The following is a 26,451-nucleotide window of genomic DNA, read 5'->3' as shown; positions in this document are numbered from 1 at the left end:
TGTGCACACATCTGCTGACCCCATAACAGCATTGCACCTATTCAAATCCTCAAACTCCATGTCTTCTAACCATTAGATATTACTCTGAAATGATCCCATATGAGCACTAATGCTTCATTGTAAGCAGAGTGGTTTCAGTAACAACCTTTGTGTTTATATTTGTGTTGCTTGGGATTCTTAGAAGCATAAAACTCATGACTGCACAAGACCTAAACTAAATTGTCAGCAGAACCTGTGAGAATCCTCTCCATACCATTCCCTCAAAGTGATGATTCTTGAACATGATATGGTATGGAACTCATTTCCCCTTTGGAATACTGTTTCTCTATTATCTATTCATCTTTGATAATTACTTGTGAGCAAGTTTTCTAGGTCTTTACCAGCTCAAAATTTTGTTCTCTCTTCATTTCTGGGATAGTTTTTCAACAGTTATCTAGAGTATCCATTGTAAGCCAAATTCTAGACTGGGCTCTAAGCAGACACAGATGGACAAGAGACAGTTGTTGAACCAAATGGATTACTAGTCTATGGTGAAAGAAAGATAAAATGAAGTCAAGGCAATACAGGAACCAAAGCCTATTTTGAAGCATAGCTGAAGGCAGCGGGAGGGATGGGAGCAGCCCCTAGTCCCCATCTCTTCACTCTTGCCCTGGGTCAGGACCTCTCTATTTCTCATACCTTTGACAGGAGGAGTGAGTTCTAGTCTCTGTAGCACGATAACATGACTAGCATCAGTAACTGAGTGTATATTAAAAAACAGCTAGAAGAGAGGATTTTAAGTATACATGACACAGAAAAAAATGTTTGAAATGATAGATATCCTAATTTCTTTGTTCTGAGCACCACATATTACATACATGTATTGAATTACCACATTGTAGCCTGCAAGTATATATAATTATATGACAATTAAAACAAAATAAATTCATAGAGGCTGTGGCAGCATGCACAGAGCCTGCACAGCTCTAAGAATTGCAGCCCTGAGAGAGGATGCCGATACAAGTCCCCATCCCTAACCTAGAAGCTGGCTCCAATTGACAACCATTCAAAAAGAAAAAATTACTTTTCTCCAACAGAGTCTCACTAGGGATACACACCGCACTTAAGGGCAGACCCCATGCTCAGCAGTAGATGGCTAATACAAAATGAACTCAATGGTATTTTTGGAGGAATTGTTGTTGTTGTTGTTTCATGTGCTTTGTTTGAGCATTTTTTAGACCCGAGAGGTCTTTTGCTTATTTGTTATGGTTTCCTATTCAGTGTTTTTATGGGATTTCTGGGTGTTCGAGTATATGTGGCTCTACATCTGCATGTGCCTTTTATGCTTTTTCTTTGGCTCCTTTTTTTCTGTATGTTTCTTTTGTCCTATTCTGTTTTGCTGGGGTTTTTTTTTCTGCCTGTTTGTTTTCTAATGGGAGAGAAAGAAAGGGTATAGATTTGGGTGAGTGTGGAGGTGGGGAGGATCTGGGTGGAGTTGGGGGAAGGGAAATGGTGATTAGAATATATTGTAGGGGGAAAAACCCTACTTTTACTAAAAATGAATTGAAAATAAAATAAAATGGACCCAACCTTAACAGTACACAGCACAAAAGAAAGAAATAGAAGCCTGTCCATTCACTGGTTAATGTTCACTCCCTAAAAGGATGTTTTACCCCTGTGTTTATCTCCATCTGTTTCACTGAGCTTTTGAGGATGTTCTTTTCCTAAATATCAGCCTGGCTTTGGATTTAGGAAAACAATTAGATAAACAGAAAGGCTCACTCTGCCGTCAAACCAGGAGCGCTCATGCCCTCTGGTGGCTACATGTGGTAGTCACCTTAACTGTTTAGGTGAAAGCATAAAAGATGTTCTCCTAATACATGAACTGGCTTTGTGGGAAGGTTGGATAGGGGAGCAGGGAAACTCATATCTTAGTTAAGGGAGCCACCTAAGGGTTGGCAAGAGACTTGAACTGGGAATGGCTACCAGATGCCCAGGGCAATGTCCCCAGTTAGTTCCTTGGGCACCTGAGGATAGGGAACCTGAAATGAACCTATCCTATAACCATACTGATGAATATCTTGCATATCACCATAGAACCTTCATCTAGCGATGGATGGAGATAGAGACCCACACTGGAGCACCGGACTGAGCTCCCAAGGTCCTAACGAGGAGCAGAAGGAGGGAGAACATGAGCAAGGAAGTCAGGACCACGAGGGGTGCACCCACCCACTGTGACAGTGGGGCTGATCTATTGGGAGTTCACCAAGGCCAGCTGGACTGGGACTGAATAAGCATGGGTTGAAACTGGACTCTCTAAACATGGCGGTCAATGAAGCCTGATGAGAAGCCAAGGACAATGGCACTAGGTTTCGATCCTAATACATGAACTGGCTTTGTGGGAGCTTAGCCTGTTTGGACGCTCACCTTCCTGGACCTAGATAGAAGTGAGAGGATCTTGGACTTCACGCAGGGCAGGGAATTTGGACTGCTCTTCAGTATCGAGAGGGAGGGGGAATGGAGTGGGGGGAGGAGAAGAGGAGTGGGGAGAGGGGGCAATATGTGGGAGGAGGGGGAGGGAAATGGGAAACGGGGAGAAGGTGGAAATTTTAATTAAAAAAGAATAAAAATAAATAAATAATTTAAAAAAAAAAAAAAGATGTTCTCCGGAGCTAAAAGTTAGCACAGGGATTCCCTTCTGTCTGGATTGTCCCATTGATGAGTAGATTACATCCTCATACTTCAGGTGAGAGGCTGAGACCCACATCTTTGAATTAGTTCCGGATTTCTAATCTATACTTCCAGGTTTGTGGTGAAATGCACTTTTAGTGCACATATTAAATATAGCCTGTTCCCCAAAGAAAACCCAGAACATCCTCTATACTCCTGCACTTCACTGTTAGAAAAAGAGGTACCATTAGGATATGCTAAAGAAGGACATAAACAATCAAGGCCCAGAAAAATGAAGATGAAATGTGGACACTCAAAAACAGAAATTCAAACCCTCTTCCTTTGTAAAACTTGGTGAAAAATGTTGACCACTTACTACTTGCTACAATGAAGGTAAGTTAACATCTTTGGACAGCATTCTGATTGCCTGATGCTACAATATCCAGCTCTTGCAGAGAGGGTTTATGTGGAAGTACATGAGAGCATCTGTCAAACAAAGCAATACATGAAATATTTTTTAGCCAAACACAGACATTCAGGTGAGAATTTCCATATCAAAGAGAATTTTACCTTCTATCCATCACTGATGAGAGGGCATTTTTTTCCAGTCAACCTGTATTAGAAAATCTACTGATGAGAAAGGGGCTCATTCTCCCAAAAGCTAGCCTATTGCCTGTTTAGTTGTGTGTGCAGAAATTTCATCCCAGTTCAGCAACATTAGGTAGCAAGTGAGTGAGGGCAGAAGATACTTCCACTGATAGAGCTGCTCATTTAACAGAAACAGAGCAAATGTTGAGGGAGTAGTAAGGAAAAGGAGACTAAGAGAAGCAAATGGAGGGGGAGAAGAGGAAAAAGGGCAGAGAAGAAGAGGGCACTTGATCAAAATACATTTAAATACCTGTATGAATGTGCTTGCACGACACCCAAAACCAAATTAATGTACACCAATTTAAAAAAAGGAAAAGGAAAAAGTTCATTTTATTTTGGCTTTTTAAAATAATTCATTTTGTCATTCTTTCACTTTAAAAAAGGAAACTGCATTTTTTCCAGACTTAGAGCTGAGCTACAAGTAATATTTCACACCCATAACCAATATTCTCCTTTGTGGCCAATTAAAAGAAAGGCACACATCTGTAGGACAATAGCCTTTCTTATGACAATTGGAAAGGGCTTCCAGGTTGTTAGGTTGTTTTAGAAAGCACGGTCTTCAACACATACACTGAAGCTGGCCAGTAGTGGCGCACGCCTTTAATCCCAGCACTTGGGGGGGAAGAGACAGGTGGATCTCAGTGAGTTCCAGGCCAACCTGGTCTACAGAGCAAGTTCCAGGACAAGCTCCAAAGCTACACAGAGAAAGTCTCTCTCTCTTTCTCTCTCTCTCTCTCTCTCTCTCTCTCTCTCTCTCTCTCTCTCTCTCCCTCTCTCCCTCCCTCCTCTCTCTCTCTCTCTCCCTCTCTCCCTCTCTCCCTCCCTCCCTCTCCCCCCTCAAAAAAACACAAACATTGAATTAATTTAATACTGAAATGAACATATTTAAAAATAATCATCCATGAACTAATTAAGTAAACTCCTTCAAAAGTATGGGGTCCCACTCCCACTCTCGAGTCCTAGGTCAGGATTTCTCTGTTTCTTAGGAGACTACTCTAATTTGATTCCCTTGCTTCTGGTTTTCAGCATATATGATATGATGTGTGTGTAAGCAGATTTCCTATGTCCTGCCTGCCTGGAATTAGTTGAGCTCTTTGAGCCTATGAATTTGAATTTTCTTCTCCACTTTTCTCTCCCTTCTTGCTATTTTATCTAAATGTATGGTGACCCTTCTCACTCCACCCATCTCATTTCTCATGCTCATTTTCAAAGTTTCCATGGAATTTGTTTCTCCAGGCAGAACTTTGAACTACTATTTCTAGCATGGCTTCTGATTTAATAATTATTTTTTCAGTTGCATTTGGCCTTCTGTTTAGGCCAGCCATTTAATTCTCAGATTTTATTGTTAGTGGTCTGAGTTGTAAGCCTTCTCTTCAGTTCTTTTTCCAATTTTCTAGAACACTTTTGGTGATTTTGTGTTCCCTGCAGATGTTTCCAGGCTTCTTATAGAATATAGTAAACCACAGTTCTTGCACTCTATAGAGATGAAGTTACAGACAGTTCTAAGCCTCTGGCTACTAGGAATCGAACTTGAGTCCTCTGCGAGACAGGTAAGTGCTTCCAACCACTGAGCCATATCTCCAGCCAGAGTTCATCAGTTCTTGTCTTACTACCAAACTCTACCCTTCACTGTGGTGTGGATGCAGCTAGGAGAACGTCCAGGATAGCACTGCTCCCCTGGGCCATGATCCCACATCCAACCTGGATTTTTCAAAAGTATTTTATACATTCACTTTATTTTAGTGTGTGTATATGGTGGGTGCACGATATGCTGTATAAGCGAAGGCCAGAAGACAGTTTGTGGGAGTTAGGGCTCTTTTTCTGCCTTACCTTGTAAATTTCAAGGATCAAATTTAGGTCATCAGGTATGGTGGCAAGTCTCCTTACCCACTGAGCCATCTCTCCAGGCTCACTCAGAGACCAGACCAATAAATTGGAACAATCTCCCAATCTACTCCCACCTGCTGGCAGTTGTCTGAATTTCCAGTCAGAACACTGAGCAAAGTTTATGGATATACTAACATATTGAGACAATATTTCATTCACTACACATTATGGTAATCTGTATATAATTCCAGCTACATTTGAAGCATTAGTTGGCCTTATGACTCAGAAATTTCAAAGAAACATTACCTCTAAGGAAAGCAGAAGTAGGTCCATTGGGAGTTTAAAGTCCAGAAATAAGTACTTGACATCAACTTTTTGGCAACATCCATAGTCACAGAGATAACTAAGAACAAAATTTCAATTCTAAAAGTCTCCATGGCCAGCCCAATTAACTGCCTGCAGAAACTGACTCTGTGTTGAAACAATCTCCCAAATAGATCTACTCCCACCTGCTGGCAATTGTCTGAATTTCCAGTGAGCACAGAATGCAAGCTGTTCCACAAGCACGCAAACCTACGCAGAGGCTTTCCAGCTTGAGTCTCTGCTACTATGTGACAATGGGTCAATTTCTCTTCTTGTTTTGGACCTCAGTTTTGCCATATTACAATCCAGTTAGTTAGCCAAAAGGATATAGATTAGCCCCCACCTTTTCGGTGAGAAACAGAGAGAATCTCTGAAAGGAAGTCTGGATGATCCGGAAACGTGACAGACTCACAATAGAGCAGGTAGGGCTGAGTCGTTTGAATATGTGATCAGTGACATGTGAATCTCATCATTCCTTTTTTCTTTCATGTCCATTTCCTGAAACAGTGGGGGAAGAAGGGAGAGTAAAGTGTTAAATTTGCTAGTGTGCAAGACATTGAGCAAACCATGAAAGGAAAGCTTTCCTGGGCTCAAGCAATCTAAAACTGGCACCCGGTACTGAAGGAGAGCAAAAAGAGTGTGTTTCTATGGGTGTGACTTTGGAGATGCAGTTCTAGTGAACATGACTGTGCCCTTTGTGTTATCACTTGGCATGGGGCTCTTGTGATGCCTCTTTTTGAACTAGCTCTGTCATGGCTCCAAGCTGAGATACAGCGGATAGTGTGAAGCCATTCCATAGTCTCCGAGACCCTTCCATTCCAGGTAGGGGAAACAATAAATACCCCCTAACAAAATCTCAGACTCTTCTATGTGATGGCGTTTTGAACTCAGGTGCATCGGTACCTTCTGGTGCACATCTAAAACACTGACTTTTGCCTTCTTTTCCCCTTTAATAGTGTCAGCCTGGATCTAATTTCAACTCTGCATTTCCTGTCTATGTCAATGAATCACACCTTAGGAAGCCTCCAGCTGGTGAATACTTTCAGCTCCCTGAATTTGTTTTCCCTGAGAACCCAAAATCGAGAAGAACAACTCTCTGGGAAATTAGGCTCCAAGAAAACAATTTCCATCCTCTGTGGTCAAAGTTCTGTCCTAAGACCCCTTGGTAAGAGATTCCATCAACCCAGTCAAAGACCAAACACATTGGGTTAAGCACATTGAGTTACTAGAGTGTCAATGATCTGTGAACAACCTCCTGATTCCCCAGAGGTGCAAGTGTTTCAGAGTGTATATCTAGCCGTGACAGTTAATGGCCGCACTTCTTTTACTGCAAGATACTTGCTCTTGGATACAAAATCTTCTAAGAAAAACATATTTCCCTTCTGCAAAGAGGCCTAGAGCCGGAAGCCCCTGAGTCCAGTCTACGCAGTAAGCCCCTCCTTCTCACATGGTTGAACCTGGTGGCTGGTGCTGGTCCGGGGATGACTGCAGAGGCTTGAAGGGGCAGGAAGGGGGGCGAACGCGCGCGTTTTTGTGTGGCTCCTGGCACCCGCGAGATTGGCTCCGCTGGTGCTGCCGTCGGAGTGGGCGGAGCCAGCAGCGCGCCCGCCCCACTCGGCACCCAGTCTCAGCCCTGAGCGGTAGCAGACGGAGCGCACCTCGCAGCAGCCGGACGCACCCTGTGGACCGCTGCGTCGGGGAGAGCTGCTGCTGAGAGGCTGTTCTTTCCTGCTCTGGGCTCCAGACCCCGCACTCCCTGCTCCCTTCAGGTCTCTCCTTAGGGTCGCAATTCTGCGAAAGGGCTAGCGATCCCGCCCCCTTTGCCCTTTACCGACTCATTCCCACCCTAACCCTGTCCGCTTTTCCAGCTGTCCGCTGCGGTTCCCAGAGCACCGCAGCCATGGGCATCCGAGGCTTGCTGCGAGCTGCCGTGCTCCTGCTGCTCATCAGGACTTGGCTCGCAGAGAGCAACGACCCCAGTCCTACCCCGAAATTCCACTTCGAGCCATCCACCAGCATGCCCGAAGTCATCCTGGATCTCTTCAACTGGTAAGCGGCCCATCCTAGCTGAACATGGAAGGGACAGGGACAAGCAAAAGGTTTTGGTCTCTTGGACAGAGAGGGCTGAGTGCAGGGAACTCGGATCGGACTTGCCTAGGGGGATGAAGCAGGTATGGGGACAGCCGTGAAATAATACTCATGGCTTCAACCCACCTGTTACTGCTGCACCTTCCCAAGCCGTGAGGCCAGGAGCACCCTCACCCCAGAGTCTACCTGATCATCCTCAAGGACTGAGGTCCCAGGCAGCTTTTCCCAGCTATATTCTTTGAAGCCCATGGGACTGGGGGTTGTACATGGTAATTCGCAAAACAGACAAGAAAGACACCTGTTTGAGTAAAGATTTTTAGTCCATTTGCTGAGGCAGTCTCTCTCTCTCTCTCTCTCTCTCTCTCTCTCTCTCAAAAACGGCAGATTGAAACAATTAATTCTGTGAAATTAGTAGCCGTAAATGGCATAACCTTCCAGCTTAAGGGGGTAAGCTTTTGTGCTTACTCCTATGAAAACATTTGAAGATTTCAGTTTTTCTCTGTGTTTGATTTAAAGTTTGTTTAGGTCTGCAAGTATATGAAGAGGGGATAAACGGTCATCCTTGACATGTAGATCTCTCTCTCTCTCACTCACACACACACAAAAACGTGTATTTGCTGTGGCTACAGATCTGGAGTGCTAACACATGGGAAATTCTGTGGACAGAAACAGGCGGGAATGTATTTAATTTGTAAATAATTCATGTGCATACTTTGAAATGTTACAAAATTAAATTTTATGATTGAGGGAAATGAGGAAATAATTTAAATGGCAAAATAGAAATAAACATGGATTCATAAAGGGGGAGTAGTTAAGCTGGGCAAGGTTCCAGCAGGCAGCCCTGCAGTGCTCTCAACCCAACTGCGTCATTGAACACATACGGGGGTGGGGGGAAGTGAAGAAGAGATGGAGGGACACACACACACACCAGAGAGACAGACATTGCAGGGACAATGCGTCAAAGATCCAAACAGTCATAGTGATAGTGATGCCTGGGGCCTGTCGTCATTTCAAAGCCCTTCGGGGATTGAAAGTCTGGATGGATTCAATGAGCATCTCAGAGACCTGTGGAAAGGCCAGCTTTATGCAGCTGAGCCGCTTTCACTTCCATGTGCTCACCTAAGAAACATCCAGGCTGAAAGCACATGCGTAGTGAGTAAGATGCCTGCTCCCAGGATGGATCTTTTCGAAGGCAGCTCTAAACCCCAGGAATCTGAAATGGTTTAGTTCCATGAGGGCCATAAATCTATGCTACATGAGCAAGACATTTCCTCTCTCCCTGCCCCCGCCTCTCTCTGTGTCATATGTCATATGCCAGTTCTCAGGCACAAGAATGACATAAATGGGTGCGGGGATCGCTCAGACCAGGTAAAGTAGAAAACATGAGCTCAGCTGGGGGTGGGGAGGGGACACTTGCCGGTGGGAACTGACTTCCTGGGGCAATGACGTAGCCCTGGAAAGAGGATTGTCAGCATCCAGGGGGCACTTCAAGGCATAGTTTCTCAGAGAACTAAAATGGTGCAGTTTTCTGAGGGTCTCAGGTGCCCACTTTCCCTCCTCCCCTATGGTGCCGTTTTCTCCCGCCCACACCTTCTGCGTGGTAACAGGGATCCAGGCCTTGGGCCCCAGCCTCTGGATTAAAGCTGTGAAGGGGGAGGGGAAGGGAAAGAATCTGCGTCACTGCTGTGCTTCTGGCTGACTCACTGTGGAAGGGGAAGAAGGGAGGGGGAGAGCACAGACACATATGACCGGACATGTTTGCATATGTACAGGAGCCAGCCACTGGCAAGTGGGCCACTAGCCAACCAGCATTTACTCAAGGCTTCTCTGTTTCAGCAAAAATTGTGCAAATGAAGCTGTGGTTCAAAAGATTTTGGACAGGGTGCTGTCAACATATGATGTCCGACTGAGACCAAATTTTGGAGGTAAGCAAATCCAGACACCAGAGGCTTTTGTGTTAGATACAATAGGGTCAGTTCCACCCTGTAAGCTAAGCAGGCTCTATACGTCTGCCCCCCAGATCTTACCTTCTTGAGTCTGCCAAGCCCTGCAAGGGAGCACCCAGAGACTCCCAACCTCAGGCCTTCTGGAATGTATCTTACATCTATGGACCAGCCTTTCTATGCCAGAGACTTTCTTTCCCTTCTTACTCCTTGCCAAAGGTGTTGCCACCCTTAAGTAATTCAGAGAATTCAGAATTGAGGCCATGGTTTTCTCTACCTCTGTCTCCTAACCCACCTAGGCCTGGGACCCTTCCATAATACTCTGCTTTCCCAATTCTTCAGCTCCTACCAAATTCAGGCCAGCTAGTATACTGTACTACATGTGTTCTTCATAAAACTCAGACTGATGGCCACTAACAATAAAGTTCCAACAACACAGAGGTGAGTGACAAGGAAGCTGGCACATATGTCTCCAAGAAGCCAGATTCTGCTTATCCCGGACCACACCCAGAACCTACACAATAAGAGTATCATTCGGGGACAAAGGAGACACCTAAGAAGCCCAAACCAAGGACAGACAAAAGAAAAAGTGCTTTAAATTGGGGTTAGTTAATTTTCAGCTCGAAGATAGCAGAAGGAGCTATAACGCAGGGCAGCTTCTTCTAGGATGGGATGCAGTCATGAGTAATCACCACTAATGATTCCCATTTGTGCTCATACGCAACTGTCTTCTAAAATACTGTGCCACCTTGAAAACCAAGGCAACGGTTTCCCTTGGCCCTAAATTTAAGAAGTGAGACTATTAGCTGGTGCTTCCCTTTCTTCCACTCTGCAAGGGCAAAAGACACAAGCCAAGGGCTCCAAAGTGAGGCTGCATGGGAAACCAGATTGGCAAAAGCAGAAGCACATAATACCTTTATGCTACTGAGGCCACAGTGGTGGCACCTTTTCCATGCGGATCCTCGAGGGAAGGGGGAATATAGAAATTCAGGTGGTGAAGCACAGTTAATTCCCCTTACATGGTACTAGCTTTGAATCATTTGTGCCAAGCCTCAGAGGATAGCAGGGAAATTGATATTTATTTATTTATTGCCTCTTTCTTATTCTAATGTTTGTCAGCAAAAGCCAATCAATAGTCATCTGCATGCAATGAACACACACTCCCCACTGTTTCAGGCTCAGGCTGCCCTCCCTGCAGTATCCCATACTAAAAGAGGGGGACAGATGCAAGAATGCATATCTGGGTATTAGCCAGCACAGTTGGTCCACAGTAGGCCTGATGCCCCTTGCCACTATCACTCAGGTTACATCAAATATTATGATCATGCCAGGCTGTAGCATCCGGTAAAATATGGGCCCCTACATTGATTTTGCCAAACAGATGGAGGCCGTAGAGAGAGGAGACAAAGATAACTTAGGACTACCTGCCATTTAAACAGAAGGGAACACTATAGGCTGTAAGGCTGGGACTATTACATGGCAGAAATATGGTAGAAGACCCATTGCCAGGCTGAAGCACTCAGGGTTTAGGGAACCCGGGCTCCCTGTATAGTCTCCTAATAGACAGAGACCCCTCTATATTTACATTTTAGTTATATATATTATAGTTTTAGGGCTTAATCTTCACACATAAGAATGGTCCTGACTCCCTCTCTCACAAGCACAGGAACATGTCACAGACATCCAACATTGTACAGTAAAGGAAGGCATGAAGCATTTTTTGCCACAGGCTACCTTAGCTAGTTTGTAAGGCGGCCCCTTCTTAGGTAGAGAAATCACAACAATGTTCCTTTCCTCTGGTTGTGTTCCTGTGCCAGATCATGGCTTGGCAAGGAGAATATACACTGCATTTCAGTCCCTACCTCCCTTTAAACTAAGAGCCCTTTGGCAGGCTTCTGTTCTGTCCCTTTAGCTCCCTAGCATTCCCATAAGAACAGACAGCACTAGCTTGGTCTAGAGAAGCGGGACCTTGGAGGAAGGGGCTGGCAAACATGTCTTGGAGAAAGGGGCTGGAATGTAGGCTTCTCTGGGACTTTCTGGGGCTTGTTGCCTACTAACGTAGCTGCCATCTGCAAAAAGTATGGGGAGAGCAGCCTGAAAGGCAGCAATCAAACACGATGTTTGGAGGAAGCTCTGACACTACATCACATTTTCCTGGGGCTTTTCACAATAGCCCTGAGTGCTGGAGTCTGGGCTGTGCCCTAACAGAGCCCCATTTGCTTCTCAGCTGCCATTCACACACTTATCCCCCTAGAACACTTTTCCCTTTGAAGCACTGGATTTGAAATAACACATTTTCCTCTCTTCAGCTCAGCTTCTAGGCAATCAGCCTGCAGAGAAACCAGCAGGCTGGATTGCTAGCATCACATGTATACATATTTCCCTAACAGCAGTGTGATGTAATACAGTTTGCTGTAAGCTGATGAGAGAATAGTAAATTATATTTCTCCATCGCATCTAACAGCTTACTGTTTTCACAACCATGGGAATATTTGAGCCTTGCAAATGGACATTGCAAATACACAGGCCTAAGAAGTAAAAATATTAGGAAGCTGAACACTAACATACAATTACACACTCAGCAACACTTGCGCATTAATCAAATCACCATCACACAGTATTCACTCATATAAACACACTCATGAATTCACTCACATAGACATACAAAAACATGAAGACACTCACTAAAATTCACACATTAACACACACGCACAAACATGACCTAAACTCATACATTAACACACATAAAAATGGCCATACATACACATATATATTAGTAAAATACTTGATCATGTACAAGCATCAGAAATAATCACAAAAATGTATTTATACACATAAATGCACACATTAGTTCGCACAATCAAACATATATATATTCATTATACTCATACTTATCAACGTGCTCACATGTTCATTGTCATGAAAACATATTCATGCATGCAAGCAAATACATCTCTACACACAGACAAATTCACAAGCACACCTATATATGAACACACTTGATCACATGTTCACTCAAAACAAATATGCTCACACTTAGTCATTTATATCCACATGCAAACACACAAATACATTCATACTTAAGAGCAAATATATTAACATGTTCACACATATACACATAAATATTCTGACACATTAACAAATCATCAGCACTCACATGTTTTCACATGTATATATAAACGTTAGTGTGCACATATGTATATTTTAAAAAATCCACTCACACTTTAATACACAGTAGCACATTAATACACAAACATGGTCATATATGCAAATATACTTATAAATTATGTCATGTTAAACATTATCACACTCATTATCACAACCACACAATTCATTCACATTTACATTTGCTTACATGAACATCCACTCAGTAATTCACTCCCACATTTGGACAAACACTGACATGTTCATACACAAATGAACATGGTACAGATTGGTGCACTCTTATATGCCCACAGACTCAATCACACTAGCAAATTTACTTATACACATTGACACCTTACACATTCATGCTTACAGCATCACACATGACCACAATCACATCAAATAAAACGCATATTCTCTCACACAAATATGCTCACATACACTCAAATTCACAGACAAGCTGAAAGGGGGTGCTCACCTAACCTCTCTCTTGCTCTAAGCATTTGACCTTCATTAGCTATGATAGATAGCATTATCCCCATTTGACCCACAAGGAAGCTCAGGCTCAGAGAAGTTAGGTGACTTACCCAGCCAGCAAACATCAAAGCTAGTTTTAGCCTAGACAACTGGGTCTTAACCTTTATCCAAATGTTCACGTGGTTGTGTCTTCCTGTATTGTAGGTGCCCCTGTGCCCGTGTCCGTATCTATCTATGTCTCCAGTATTGAACAGATCTCAGAAATAAATATGGTAAGTCTATAGGTTCTAATCATGGTGCTGGAGACAAGGGACAAGAAGCACAGTTGTAAGCCAACTCTAATTGTTCTGATCTTGACAGAACTCACATGGTAGCTCTCTGAAACAGAAAAAAAGTCAATTAAAGGCCCATATCACAGCATATCTAAAAATTCGGTTACATGTAGATTATTAACTCAAAAAATCTATGGAGCTTTTAAAAGTTTTAATAGCACACTATAGTTGTACTTCAGGGTAGGTAAAGATTTATTTCATAAGACACACAAGTTACAAACCATCAAAACAAATACTGGTATTTGATATTCTATAGAGGCTATTCTGTATAGCCAAAATTTCTGAAACTTCAGTTTTACAAAACAAAGCTACTATGATGAGTGAAAAGATAATTCAGAGTAGGAAGACATATTTGCAACACAGAGAGCAGGGATTTAAAATATACAAATGCCTGGAGACTGATAAGAATATTTTAAAGCAATCAAAAATTATCAGCAAATATGAATGAGAGCTGTACTTTTGTGAAGAAAACTAAATGGTGGATGAACATATGAGAAAATACTCGACTTGTTAGTAATAGCAGAATGAACTCACAGTGAGAGCCCACTATATACATATCAGATTGCCTAAAGCCGGAGTCAGATGCTGCCGATGTTGGTCAGCTGACCTGCACCGCTAACCCTTGCTTATTTTCAACTTTTGCAGGGATGCAAATGGCCACTTTCACTTTGTCATTGTTATTTCTTCCTGGTTTGAGCATGTATGGTGTTTTTTTACACAAATATATACATTGTGTGTTTATATGTGGAAATATTCTCCAGGAATATAAGAGATCAAATTATAGTCATACACAGTAACTTAAATGGACTTCACAAATACAATATTGAGGGGGTTGGGGGACAGGATCCAGACATAGAGTTTGTTTCTGATCAGATAACATTCTAAAAAGAAGTCCAAATAAGTGCTGTTTCTAAAGCTACACATAGAGACAATGAAACGCTAATCTGAAGCATGGTAAGTAGTGTCATAAAATCTTGAATAATGAATGTTTCCTGCTGGTTGTGGGAAATGTTCTCTGAAAGGGACACATTGGAACTTGAAAGTTATTGGTAATGTTCTGTTTCTTAACCTAGGAATTAGTTAAAGAAGCTTCATTTTGCTGTTCTTTATTAAATGTTTATGTTTTATGCACCCGTCTGTATGATGTTTTCCATATAGTAGTACATATGTATGTGTGCACATATAATCTCTGTAGACAGTAGACAGAGAACTAGAAAACCTGGCAACTGTCATTTACTTATCTCTACCCAGGACTACACAATCACTATGTTTTTGCATCAGACCTGGAAGGACACACGCTTAGCATACTATGAGACCAACCAGAACCTGACTCTGGACTATCGTATGCACGAGAAGCTATGGGTCCCTGACTGCTACTTTGTGAATAGCAAAAATACCTTTGTACATGATGTAACGGTGGAGAATCGTGTGTTTCAGCTCCACCCAGATGGGACAGTGCGATATGGCATGCGGTGAGTTCACATAACAGTCTTGTACTGTCCCAGCAAGCTTCCTTCTTCCTACTGTGTATCCCACAGGTACATTAGAAGAGATCCCTGCTTTCCAGATCTGCCTTGTGTGCACATATACTTTCAGAGTTTGCCACGAGCATTCTAGGCTGCCCTGTCCCTGTACCTTGGCTTCTGCTCCTCCTGTTTTTCCACGAGTCAAAACTTTGCACACTTTCACATGCTTTCCAATTCCTGATGCAAATGTCTCCCTTTTGCTAAATTGGTAAAAAGCATGAAGTCCCATTTTAGATGCTATAACCAACTTCTGCCCTTTCAAATGTGCCCTATAAAGGGAGGTTGTATTAAGGAATCCAAACACACTGAGAACAAAGCTACTTTATTTTGTGGACAATAAAGAAAGAAATTTACAACATCGTCTGCCATTTGTGAAAGAAAATACTGTTTTTATTAATTTTATGTAATTATCATATAGATTTTTTTAAAAAAGAAATCCTGATTCCCTGGACCAAAAGACCTCTTCCTCCATTGTTGATTGTGTGTGCTGTTTTCTTTATTCCCCGTGCGGTGAGAAAGGGAGACTGATGAACACTGAAGCCTGTGCAGTGAAGAAGGTGCTCCACCTCTCTGCCTGCCTCTTGTTTGCACCAGGCAGGGTGTCAGGAGAAGGGAGGAGCTAAAGCAGTGAGCGGGATAGGGCGGGGCTTCTGAGCCCCTGCTCTCTTTACACACAGAACATATGCACACTGCTAGCCTTCACTGGTCTGTTTGCAAGAGCGCAGTCACCAAAGCTGACTTCACAGTTTCAGCTCAAACAGATTGTCAGTAAAGGCAAACTGAGAGGTCATCTTAGCCCAGAAAATGGTTCCTCGTAGTGGATACCATAGTTTGTTTGACAGGTTGTTATAGGTCTAACCATTCGGTTTCTCTTACTCTAGAGTGCTCCCTCCCCATTTATTCCTTCCTTCTTCCTCCATCCACATTTCCATGGAGCCATTAAATACCAATGCAATTGATTGATCATAAATCACTCTTGTTTAAAGTAAAGAAGGCATTGGCTGATAAATAATACTTGGGAAATTCATTTTTTAAAAAAGAGGGAAGTACACACATATATACATACTACTCACTCACTACCCAGTCCCAAAATGAAATTCCTACAAGAATTGACAGGGACTAAACTAAATTAGCAGATGGGAAGGGAAGAAAACTAGATGGGACAGATATGATATGGGACAGCAGAGAGCTTTTTTAATTATGTCATTTTCAAACACAAGCACCTCCCTGGCTCCTCCAAGGGCATTTTCTCAGTTTCTTCTCCTGGGTGAATAGCATAGCAACTTGATGCTTTTCTGGCTGTATCTACTGTCAGCACTGGCTGGGCACTTCATTGATAGGCATTTTGTGCCCTCTGGCATCTTTCTAGCTCTTGGTGCAACAAAGGCCCTCACCACTGACATGGATGTAGATACGGTCAAAGGCAGGCCTGGGTGCACACCACATACCTGCCTCTATAGCTGTGTAGCCTCATGACATTGCACATAGTGTGCAGTGTTCTCTCAACAGCCTTGCTGATACTTTAACAAGCACAAGTCTTTCTGTCTTTGTATTGTTTTCTCAAGGGCCCTTCCTGCTCTGATGGTCTATAGTTTTTCTGACCTGACATATATCTGCTCTTTATTTCAGCTCTGCCAAATCTTGTGATTCTTTGTCAAATTCCAATTTTATCTCTTTCTCTCCCTTCCCCCAATTTCATACACATGGGTTAATCCTCCACCTACCTCTTGCCTTCCCACCCTGTAGAATCCTTAGCAGTGAACTTGAATTGTTTTTCCCTTCCTTTTTGTTTTCTTTGGCAGACTCACCACAACAGCAGCCTGTTCCCTGGATCTGCAAAAATTCCCTTTGGACAAGCAAGCCTGCAAACTGGAGGTGGAGAGCTGTACGTACTTCTCCTGTGGCCCCTTGGTCACTGTGCGGGGCTGCTGGAGTCAGGAAAGCACAGGCAGAGTTGCCACTGAGAGGACCAGCACAGCCCCTCTGCTCTCCACTCCCATAGCTCTCCCCAAGTGTGTCCACAAGCAGTAGATAAATGGCAGATGACCGATGGCTACATAAGAAACTGACAGTTGTATATATCTGGCATCTGGGAGTACGTGGTCTTTATGGTCTAGCCAATTCGACTGAAAAACTATACATACTTGTAGGTAAAAATTCGTAGCATCTTTTTGGCTACACATTCCTTCCTTCCTAAAAACTCTCTTTGCAAGTGTTCAGAATCCCCCAGGCTCACCCTCAGCAAACCACAAAAGAGCCCTCCAAAATCCAAATGCCAACTATGCTTTGGTTTTCCCAGACTGCTGTGGAGTTAAATCTGCCGAGATTAACTCTTTGTTTCCCCTCCCAGATGGCTATACTGTGGAAGACATTGTATTATCCTGGGAAGATGAGAATGCCATCCACATTACTGATGAGCTGCACATCCCTCAGTTCACCTACCTGGGGAGGACAATTACCAGCAAGGAGGTGTATTTCTACACAGGTGGGCCAGAACCCCTCTTTCTCTCCTGTTTTTTGTCCCCTTTACACCACTACAAATTCTTCTGGACATCTGCCTTTGATTCTTGCAGTTGGCTCCTTCCGTTACCATTCCTGTGGTTCTGAACACATCTTTCTTCTCCGCTGATAAAGCCTTAGTAGCTAATGGCTTACCCCTACAGATGGAGAATAGATGTGGAAGGCTTGGGCAGGTTCACAACACTCTACAGCTGGAAACGATTCCTGCTCTTCACAGGCCTGGCCTCTCACCCTCCATCTGTCTGCTGCCTGAAAACATCCCATGTGGAATGAGTAAAGCAGGAGGGGGTTAGAGCTGGCTTGCTGTACCACATGGAGCTGACAGCACTGTGTTCTTACAGGTTCCTACATGCGCCTGATAGTGAAGTTCGAAGTTCAGAGGGAAGTCCGCAGCTACCTTGTGCAGGTCTATTGGCCCACGGTCCTCACCACCATTCTCTCCTGGATATCATTTTGGATGAACTATGATTCCTCTGCAGCCAGGGTGACAATTGGTAAGTCCTTTGTATCACCATCTCGGGAAGAAACTTGAGCCGTTTTGCTTAGAAAAAAAAAGTAAAGGCAGAACTGGGAAGACCTTGAACTTCAGGTCTAAGTTTAGGGAGGCAAGAAATGTTTTAAGCAAGGAACAGCCTAGGATACTGGGCTTTTTGGGTTGTTTTTGCCTTCTATAGGGCAAATTGCTCTATCTTTTCCTTTAGGAGCACAAATACAGCTATATGTGCGACACTTAAGGGTTTAGAAACCCTCTTCAGATACTAAAAGAAGGCCTATATGGAACTAGAGGTGTAAAGTACTTTAACCATGTCTGGGAATTTGAACCTGATGCAGAGAAATCAGCCTGGGGTGTAGACTTGCTAAAAACCACAGCTATCAAGAGAGACCAAACCTGTACTGTCTTCTTCATAGGCTTATCTTCTATTCTTGTCCTGACTACGATCGACTCACATATGCGGGATAAACTCCCCCATATTTCCTGTATCAAAGCCATTGACATCTACATCCTTGTGTGCCTGTTCTTCGTATTCCTGTCCCTGCTGGAGTATGTCTACATCAACTACCTTTTCTTCAGCCGAGGACCTCGACGCAATCGCAGGAGATGCAAAAAACCCAGGAGGGTTGTTGCCCGATACCGCTACCAAGAAGTGGTGGTGGAAAACGTGCAGGTTTGACATTTTGACTGACAGCCAGCTTTCCCTCAGCACCTCCTCAGCCTAGGCTTAGCACTTGACCCTTGCAAGTTTCACAGTTGCTTTAATCTTCATACGTTACTTGTATATGAAAGGCATGCCCACACTCATCTATAGCTGATCATTATTTGATATAATAAGGCAAGAAAAGTCAGAACTTGATTTCTCTAGATCTTTGAGCTAAATTTGCTCCATTTTATAGGCTTTTAGCACAAGTGACAAAGCAAAAAGGGAAGGTGAGGCCTAGGAAGACAGATACCAGAGAAGCTAGTCTTCAAACATTTCCTTCTTAGCACTTCAGATACCTGAGAACAAACTGGGCCTTTTGCTTTGGGATATACATGGATGCCCAGCAACACGGCTCCTTTGCAGAGAGCCCGGCCTCACCCTACCTAAGACGCCCACATGTAGCACACGGGACTCCTGAGGCCAGAACTGTCCCCCAGAGAGACAGTTGCTGGGGTGCAGCTATGACATTCTCTACATGCTAAAACAACTTCCTGGTCCAGTTTCTCAACCCCTTTGAGCATGCCAGAGAGCCCAACAGGTTATCAAAGGCATCAAACAGTAGCCTTGCACTCACTAAACAGGAAAGTCCCCTCCTTTTTCTCCTCCCCCATTCATGCCCACTAGGTGATATGAAACTGATCAGCTTGTCCATTATTTCCTCCAAGGATGGCCTGATTAATGTGGAAGACAGAGTGGAGGACAGAGCTGCTCCCCTTCCTGACAGCCCCATGCAGGCTCATCTGGCAAGTCAGGAAAGTCTTGGATCCTTGGTGTTCACCTCAGAGCAGGCCCAACTGGCTACCTCGGAAAGCCTCAGCCCACTGTCTTGCACCTCAATCCAGGCACAACTGGCCACTGGAGAAAGCCTGAGTGATCTTCCCTCCACCTCTCAGCAAACACTGAATGACTGTACCATCCACTTGCATGGCTTCCTCACTAATGACAGCATTATCCCCATCGAAATCTGCAACCATTCTGAGGCCTGTGATGACGAAGACTCTGAAGAGAGCCTAAGCTCTGATGAAAGCCATGGCCATGACAGCAGCCCCAGTGGAAGGCTCATGTTCCCCAGTGGCCAGAGGTGTGTGCAAGAAGCAAGTTGGGACCTTGATAAGATTCAGAGCTTACAGGATGACATCAGTATCAAGAGCAGCTGGCTTGGCCTTGATGAACCACGCAAGGCAGAAGCTGACAGTATCTGGAGCCTTACTGATGAGGAGCTCATGGCCTGTGACCGAGAGAAGGATCATAGCTCAGAGTCTGAGGAGAGTTGTCCCCCAAGCCCTGGGTGCTCCTTCAGTGAAGGGTTCTCTTTCCAGATCTTTAAGCCTAACCGGGTCCCGAAGGTTGATAGGTGGTCCCGTTTCCTCTTCCCTCTTTCCTTTGGGTTGTTCAATGTGGTTTACTGGTTGTACCACATCTATTAGTTTCCTATACCCCCACAGCAGCAAAGATACTATCGTGTGTTTCCTTCATAGTTCCTTCAGTTTTGTTTTTCCCACTTCCCGTTGTTCATTCTACCTGGCAGTTGTTAGGGCAATCAAACCTATTGGGCCCTTTCTTTATTATGAGTGGAGAGGAAATGGAGAGAACATGTAGCCAGAGGGTAAGGGATTGAGGAAGACTTGAAGATAAATTGCACATTGATTTCCTCCTGCCAGAAGACTACTACCTTTCAAACACTTTGATTAGTCCATCAGCCTAGAAATGCCCTTGAAAATGTTTAGAGGACAGAGAAGAGCCAGGCTGAGGAATGAGGAGAATCTGAGCCTAGTTCACAGACATTCCTGGGAGCTTTCTTTTCAGTCCCCTCAAGGTGTTTACATTGCTTTGGCATCGCTTTTTTTCTTCCTATGGGCGTCAGGCACCTTGTCCGCCTGCTAAAAGGGGCTTTGGGAGATGTCAAGCCAAGTTGGCCTGGGGTACGCAGAGGAGGGGCTAGGCATGGTTTGGATATGCTGACAAAAGGAAAGTTGAAAAACATTTGTAAGTGCCTTGTACTTTGAGTGTGGAATTGTGGTACAGGAGTGGGAAGGGCAGGTGGGAGGAACTGCAAAGAGACACAGCAGGGGAAGGGAGAATGCATGCTTCTAGCCGGAGTAGGTAGGACAAGGGGGCAGTGCCAGACTGGAGTTTGTATGCGTTCAGATGCTCCCTTTAAAGTTATTAGACCTTCTCATGCCTGTATTTCTACTTTGCCATTGCCTGACAGTAGGGACTCGGTACTTCTGTTCAGGTAGGAGTTAGCTTTCTATTGATTGCTGAGTTGATTACTAGTTACAGTCAAAGCACTTGGTGAGTAAGCACTAGTTGAGAAAGTTCAGACTTGATATTTCACCACTGGCCTAGGATAGCATATGGACAACTATTATGAATCTATATACTAATCCTTTTTGTTTGTCTAGTGCATAATAAGTGTCAACGAGCTCCCTGAGCCAGCACATCGTTGGATCCTCACAGGAGCCCTGTGAGCCAGGGAAGACAAAGCACCTTGTCCCCAGTGTTCCAAGGACAAAGTAGAGCTTTTGTGCCATGCTTATGGATGCTTGTTCTTTCTCCTTCTCTGCCTAACTCGCAGCTGATGCACTCCCCTACTGCCCCTTCCCTTTGCTCAAAGGGACACCCTACAGAATCTGCTTGCCAGGCTGCCAAGCTCACTGGACAGCACCTAGAGCGTCTCTGTAGGAAGAGGCTACTGAGCAGCCACTGAACATGGACTGAACGGGTGGAGAATACGGCCCCACCTATTCAACAGGGTTCCTGATGAGAGTAGGATGAACCTGCACACCGATCTGCCAGGAAGTACCAGTTCGTTGATGGAGGTCATTAGGGGGCTTTGCCAAGCACTGAATCTGTTCCCCCCTTCCTCTATAGGCAGCCTCTCCTTCCGCCCTATACCCCACTGCCCACCTACCTCCTTAACTGTACTTCTGTTTTTATACATTTCTGTGTATCCCTGGAGATGAGTGTGCATGCATCCAAGTAGGTCTAGTGCCATATAGCCATTTGAGAAGCTGAATAGCACTACAGTAGTGTAAATATATGTTAGTATGTATGATTGTATATCTGCACTGTGTGGATGAATAATTTATGTGTATGTATCTCTATGAGAGTGTCAGTTTGTACATATGTACTTACATTAGCACAGGTGAATGCATGATATGTACATTTCTAGAAAGTGTATGTCTGTATACCTGTGTTTAGTTGGTGTAAAAGGACATATATCAAAAATCACATATATTCCCTGTTGGAAGTTCTTGTAGAAACATCAGGACTCTAGTGACCTGTTTTGACCCAGTAGGGAGAGTCTTGTTTAGCTGAACTAACAGTTTCCTTCCAGTTCTAGGGATGCAGGGAGCAGGGTCTATTGGTTTCCATCAACTCTTCACTCATCCTCCACCCATCTCTGCTGTGTCCTGTGCTGAAGACCCAGAGCAAGTGAACATAGTCCTAAGAGGTAATATTAGTGCCTTGGGGCTAGAGAATAATTGGTCCGTGGAATAAACTGAGAGTGCTGCGCATTTTGCTTGGTGCTGCAAGGTGTCAAAAGATGAACTGGGAATAGAAATAAGGTGTAGACAATGGGGTAGGGGTTCAGAAAATTGGAGAAAAGGATTGTCCCTTCTCTTCTGCACACATAGATGCAGTTCCAGACTCATGCGTACACGCCCAGCCACACACTCACATCATCACACATGCATACATCAGAAGCACCCACGCTTCTAGTTAAATTTGCAGGCATAGCCAGACACACACAGCCACACCCACAAATAGACATGCACACACTCACACATACTTTAAGACAACTCAAAACAAGGAAGTTACTACCAAAATGATTCCCTCTTTTATTTTGGGAACTCAGCACAAAGAGGACCAGATTAAAGAGAGAGCAGAGAGCTCTCATCCAGAATCTGAGCATTCATTGGCTGTGTTCTTGAATTTGGAGCCCTATAATCTTGAAGTGTTGGAGCAAAGTTACAAAGAGGAATTGGAGTAGCAGGAACAAAGGGGCAGCAGAGGAAGAGCAGAGAGGCCACTTGTAAATATTCATATAGCTAGCTATTTCATACCCTAAGAAGACTATTTTGCCCTAATGTGCTGCAATGAAAGCAGTTAAACTCTACTGCAATTAATATTCTGTGAGTTTAAGTGTCAAAGTGTTGTGGAGATTTGGCAATGACAACTTTTTAGGAGCTTGAATCTTCTTGTTTTCCCACGTCTGTGGTCTGTCTTACTTGAAAGTTGCCAGATCTCCCCTTGTGTTCTGTGTGTGGTGTGTCGTCTATTGTCAAGCCTGATTTCAGCTGTCCCCAGTTCCCTTTCAGCCATGCAGGCATACCTCTCCATCTGGCTGCCTATCTATCCTTCCCAGTGTCCCCCAACTCCAAGTGGTTGTGGAAGTACAGAGCATCTGAACAGTGCTCCTGGGGTTCAGCCAGTCCAAGGGCATGGACAGAAAGAGGAGCCTTACTGAATCTGGGATGGAACAACCCACTTTACTACTCTCCTGTCTTGCCCTCCCCTACCTTTTCCCTAGAATCCCTAATTGAGCAGGACACCAGCTGTCTGTCTTTCCAAAGAGTCATTTTGTCAAAGAAATGTGTGATGTGTTTCCTGTCCAGTTTGATTTGCACTGTAGGGTATCTGCAGAGAGAACAACAATCTGTTGGGTCTTAGTGAAGTTCATGCAATGTATTCTTAGGATTTGTATCATCCTCGTTAATAGCAAGGCTGCAAACTCTTGGCATACTCAGAAGCAAGTTTTGCTGAGATTGTGACCATTCCTAATGAGGGTTCCTTACTCTGTATATACAGTAGCTACACCTTCAAGCTATTAACTACTGAATGCATTCACTAAGCACTCCATCTGCATGATACCCTGTGGTAGTAAGCAGAACTTTCTAGCTACTCCACAACCCAGCATCCAAAGTAATTGTAACTTGTCCTATCAAAAGTGCAGTGTGTTCATGTTTGTTATACAATATGGTGTGATTAATATGAAATCTATATCAATCTTGGGCCTTCAAGAGAGAGAAGAAAGATGTTAAAGTATCTCTCTGATATACTTAAATTATAAAATATGCCAGCTGGTCAGGGTCATCCATACAGAACTGTGCCAGAATTTGCACCCACAATCATGCCAGACAGTATCCCTGGGATCAGAATTTATCAGCAAAGGTAAAGGCACCACATTTTGCACAGTACTGTAGTAGATGTCTTTAGATAATACCAGAAAATTTTTCCCATGGCAACTAAGTCAGTTACATTCTGGAAGCATATAAATTATGGTAAAGTCACATACATACAGATCTTCAGCAGTGGTATTGGAGCAAGACAATGAAAAGCCAGAAGAGAAAATGACCAATAGCTTGGTGACCTGAGTGGTCTGACCTGCAAGGGTCACAGAATAGCAGAGCTTCACTAGATAACTGGGTGCCCGTGGTGAGTTCATTCATTGACATTCTTGTGAGAAAAAGACCTTGACCAGTACTAACTTCAAGAAAGTGAAACATGAAGAAGCATAAAACTATGCTTCTGAAAAATATACAGAAATACAAACATGTAAATAGCAAAAAGCAAAATAAAGATCTATAAAAGCAAATACTCTGGTGGGTCAATGTTTCCTCTGTATTAGATTCGCAGTGCTACATGGGACATCCATCATAGTCTGAAGGCATCTGGCTTCCATTCTTCATGGCTTTAAAGAAGGGAGTTAGCAACATTGTCATTGAATAATTCACAGTTTTTCACAAAGCATTCATAGTCATTGGAAACCAAAGCTTTAAGACAGAGCAAATCATTATGATACGAAAATATGAAGTGAACATTTAGTTCCACCTATGTATGTAGGGGAGAAAGCAAAACAAGTGTTGTTTATAAAATACAAAAGAGTTTTTGTTTTCATCTCCACCAAAGTAGATGTGCAGAGCATGGAGCAAGAAAGTAGGGGGGTCTAGTTGCTGGGCACAGGAGAGCAGGCCCTGCCCCTTGCCCGCCCTGAAAGAGCTGGCCCTGCCCTTCACAGGAGAGTTGGCCGGGGTGGCATGAGCTCAGGAGAGCTGGCTCTGCCCTCTGCTGGCCTCCTCCTTCAGAGAAGACAAACTTGTCCTTTGCCAGCTGTAGTGAGTTAGCACAAATAGTGGCATAGTTGCAGGAGTGCTGGCATCAGTGGGTTCCGGGAAGCTGGCCCTGCCTTTACCTGCAGGGGGAGGGGTCCTGGTTGAGGCCTAGACTGCCCAACTCAGCTACCACCCAGGCCTACATCCACAGCTTTTTGTTAGCCTACCCCAACACCTACCCCATCAATGAGCATCTGGAGTGCGCGAAGTGACTGGTCCTGCAGAACCATAGCCACAGAATCTCCATGACTGGGGCAACAGTAGGATATCCAAAAGAGCAGTTTGGGTGAGGGCCCAGCATTGATGGTGTAGCGGAAGCCAGAGTCCTTAAACCAGATTGACAACACATTACACATGTGCATTTGCAAGTAAAGCTGTTTGGGCAAAAACGTATATACTGTGTGACACACCGCAGCTCCCAATACCACTACGGCGACTAATATGTGATGGAGAGGTGGGCACGACAGAGGAGCAAAGAGTGGTTTGGTTTGGTTTTTCTTTTCTTTTGGGAGGGGAGGCTACACGGGTGGAGGGTAGACATTGAATGACTGGGAAACGAGTGGTATTGGGGTACATGATATCTAAAGAATCAATAAAAAATGTTGAAAAGAAAGCAGAGGAGCCAATGGTTTAGGGTTAATCTAGATTAAAAACATTGTAAAGTCACTATGAAACATCCTAGTGATGGAGAGAGTCATTCTTTGTAACCTACACTCATCAGGACATCTCCAAATACCTTTTGATGAAAACATGAGACCTTGAAACATGAACCCTAAGCCAATAAATAAAATCAGATTAGTAGGGCTGTTTAGAGATTGCTGTGCTGGTCTGCCCACAGCTCTGGGGTGGAACTAGCTGGATATAAAAGTTTCTTCTTCAGGAATCTTTTTTTTCCGTATGGTCTGTGTGTGTGCGCGTGTGCATGTGCATATGCGTGTGTGTGTGTGTGTGTGTGTGTGTGTGCATAAGTGTCTAGAGGTCAGAGGTTGACACTATGTGTCTTCCTTAATTGTTCCTCCACCTTGCTTTTTGTGACATTTTTTTCACTAAAGATGGTGCTCACTCACTCAGCTTGTCTGTCCAGTGGGCTTCAGGAATCTACCTGTTTCTGCTACCCCAGTACTTGTATGTTTTAGTCAGTGTTTGATTGCTGTGAAGAAAAAGACACCATGGCCAACTCTTATAAAAGAAAGCATTTAATTGGGCTTCATTACAGTTTCAGAAGTTCAGTTCATTATCATCACGGCAGGGAGCATGGTGGCATGCAGCAGGGTGTTAGAGAAGTAGCTGAGATTTCTGCATCTGGATCTGCAGGCAGCAGGAAGAGAGAAAGCCATGGGGCCTGGCACCCAAGAAATACACTTCCTCCAACGAAGCCACATCTTTTAGTCCCTGTCAAGTAGTGCCACTTCCTAATGACTAAACATACAAACATATGAGTCTATGGGGGCCATTTTTTAATAAAAAGACTTCAATTCGTTTTTAATTTTTCAAAACAAACTTTTTTATTTTACATACCAATCCCAGCTCCCACTCCCTCCCCTCCTTCTGCTCCCAGCACCTCACCCCCATCCACTCCTCAGAGAGGGTGAGGATGGGGGCCATTCTTAATAAAA

The 26,451-nt window shown here is 43.9% G+C and overlaps 1 protein-coding gene across 2 annotated transcripts; it reads left to right on the top strand.

Annotated features, from left to right (window-relative positions):
- The first annotated feature begins 7,138 nt into the window (after nucleotides 1-7,138).
- Gabrq (gamma-aminobutyric acid type A receptor subunit theta) lies at nucleotides 7,139-24,288 on the top strand. Of its 2 annotated transcripts, XM_057760812.1 has the most exons (11): nucleotides 7,139-7,256; nucleotides 7,356-7,536; nucleotides 9,412-9,500; nucleotides 13,344-13,411; nucleotides 14,723-14,943; nucleotides 16,800-16,882; nucleotides 17,348-17,482; nucleotides 17,859-18,011; nucleotides 18,427-18,683; nucleotides 19,382-19,797; nucleotides 21,122-24,288. In XM_057760812.1, exons 2-11 carry the CDS (start codon nucleotides 7,388-7,390, stop codon nucleotides 21,126-21,128), a joined length of 1,578 nt encoding a protein of 525 aa, XP_057616795.1. In that variant the 5' UTR covers nucleotides 7,139-7,256; nucleotides 7,356-7,387; the 3' UTR covers nucleotides 21,129-24,288. The 2 variants fall into 2 exon arrangements, with proteins under 2 accessions (XP_057616795.1, XP_057616794.1); XM_057760811.1 differs by having other exon boundaries at nucleotides 19,382-24,288.
- Nucleotides 24,289-26,451: the final 2,163 nt, after the last annotated feature.

Source organism: Chionomys nivalis, chromosome X, assembly GCF_950005125.1.
Source record: "Chionomys nivalis chromosome X, mChiNiv1.1, whole genome shotgun sequence".
Lineage (NCBI taxonomy): Eukaryota > Metazoa > Chordata > Mammalia > Rodentia > Cricetidae > Chionomys > Chionomys nivalis.
Note: the sequence above shows the minus strand (reverse complement) of the source record. Positions and strands in the feature narration are given on the sequence as shown.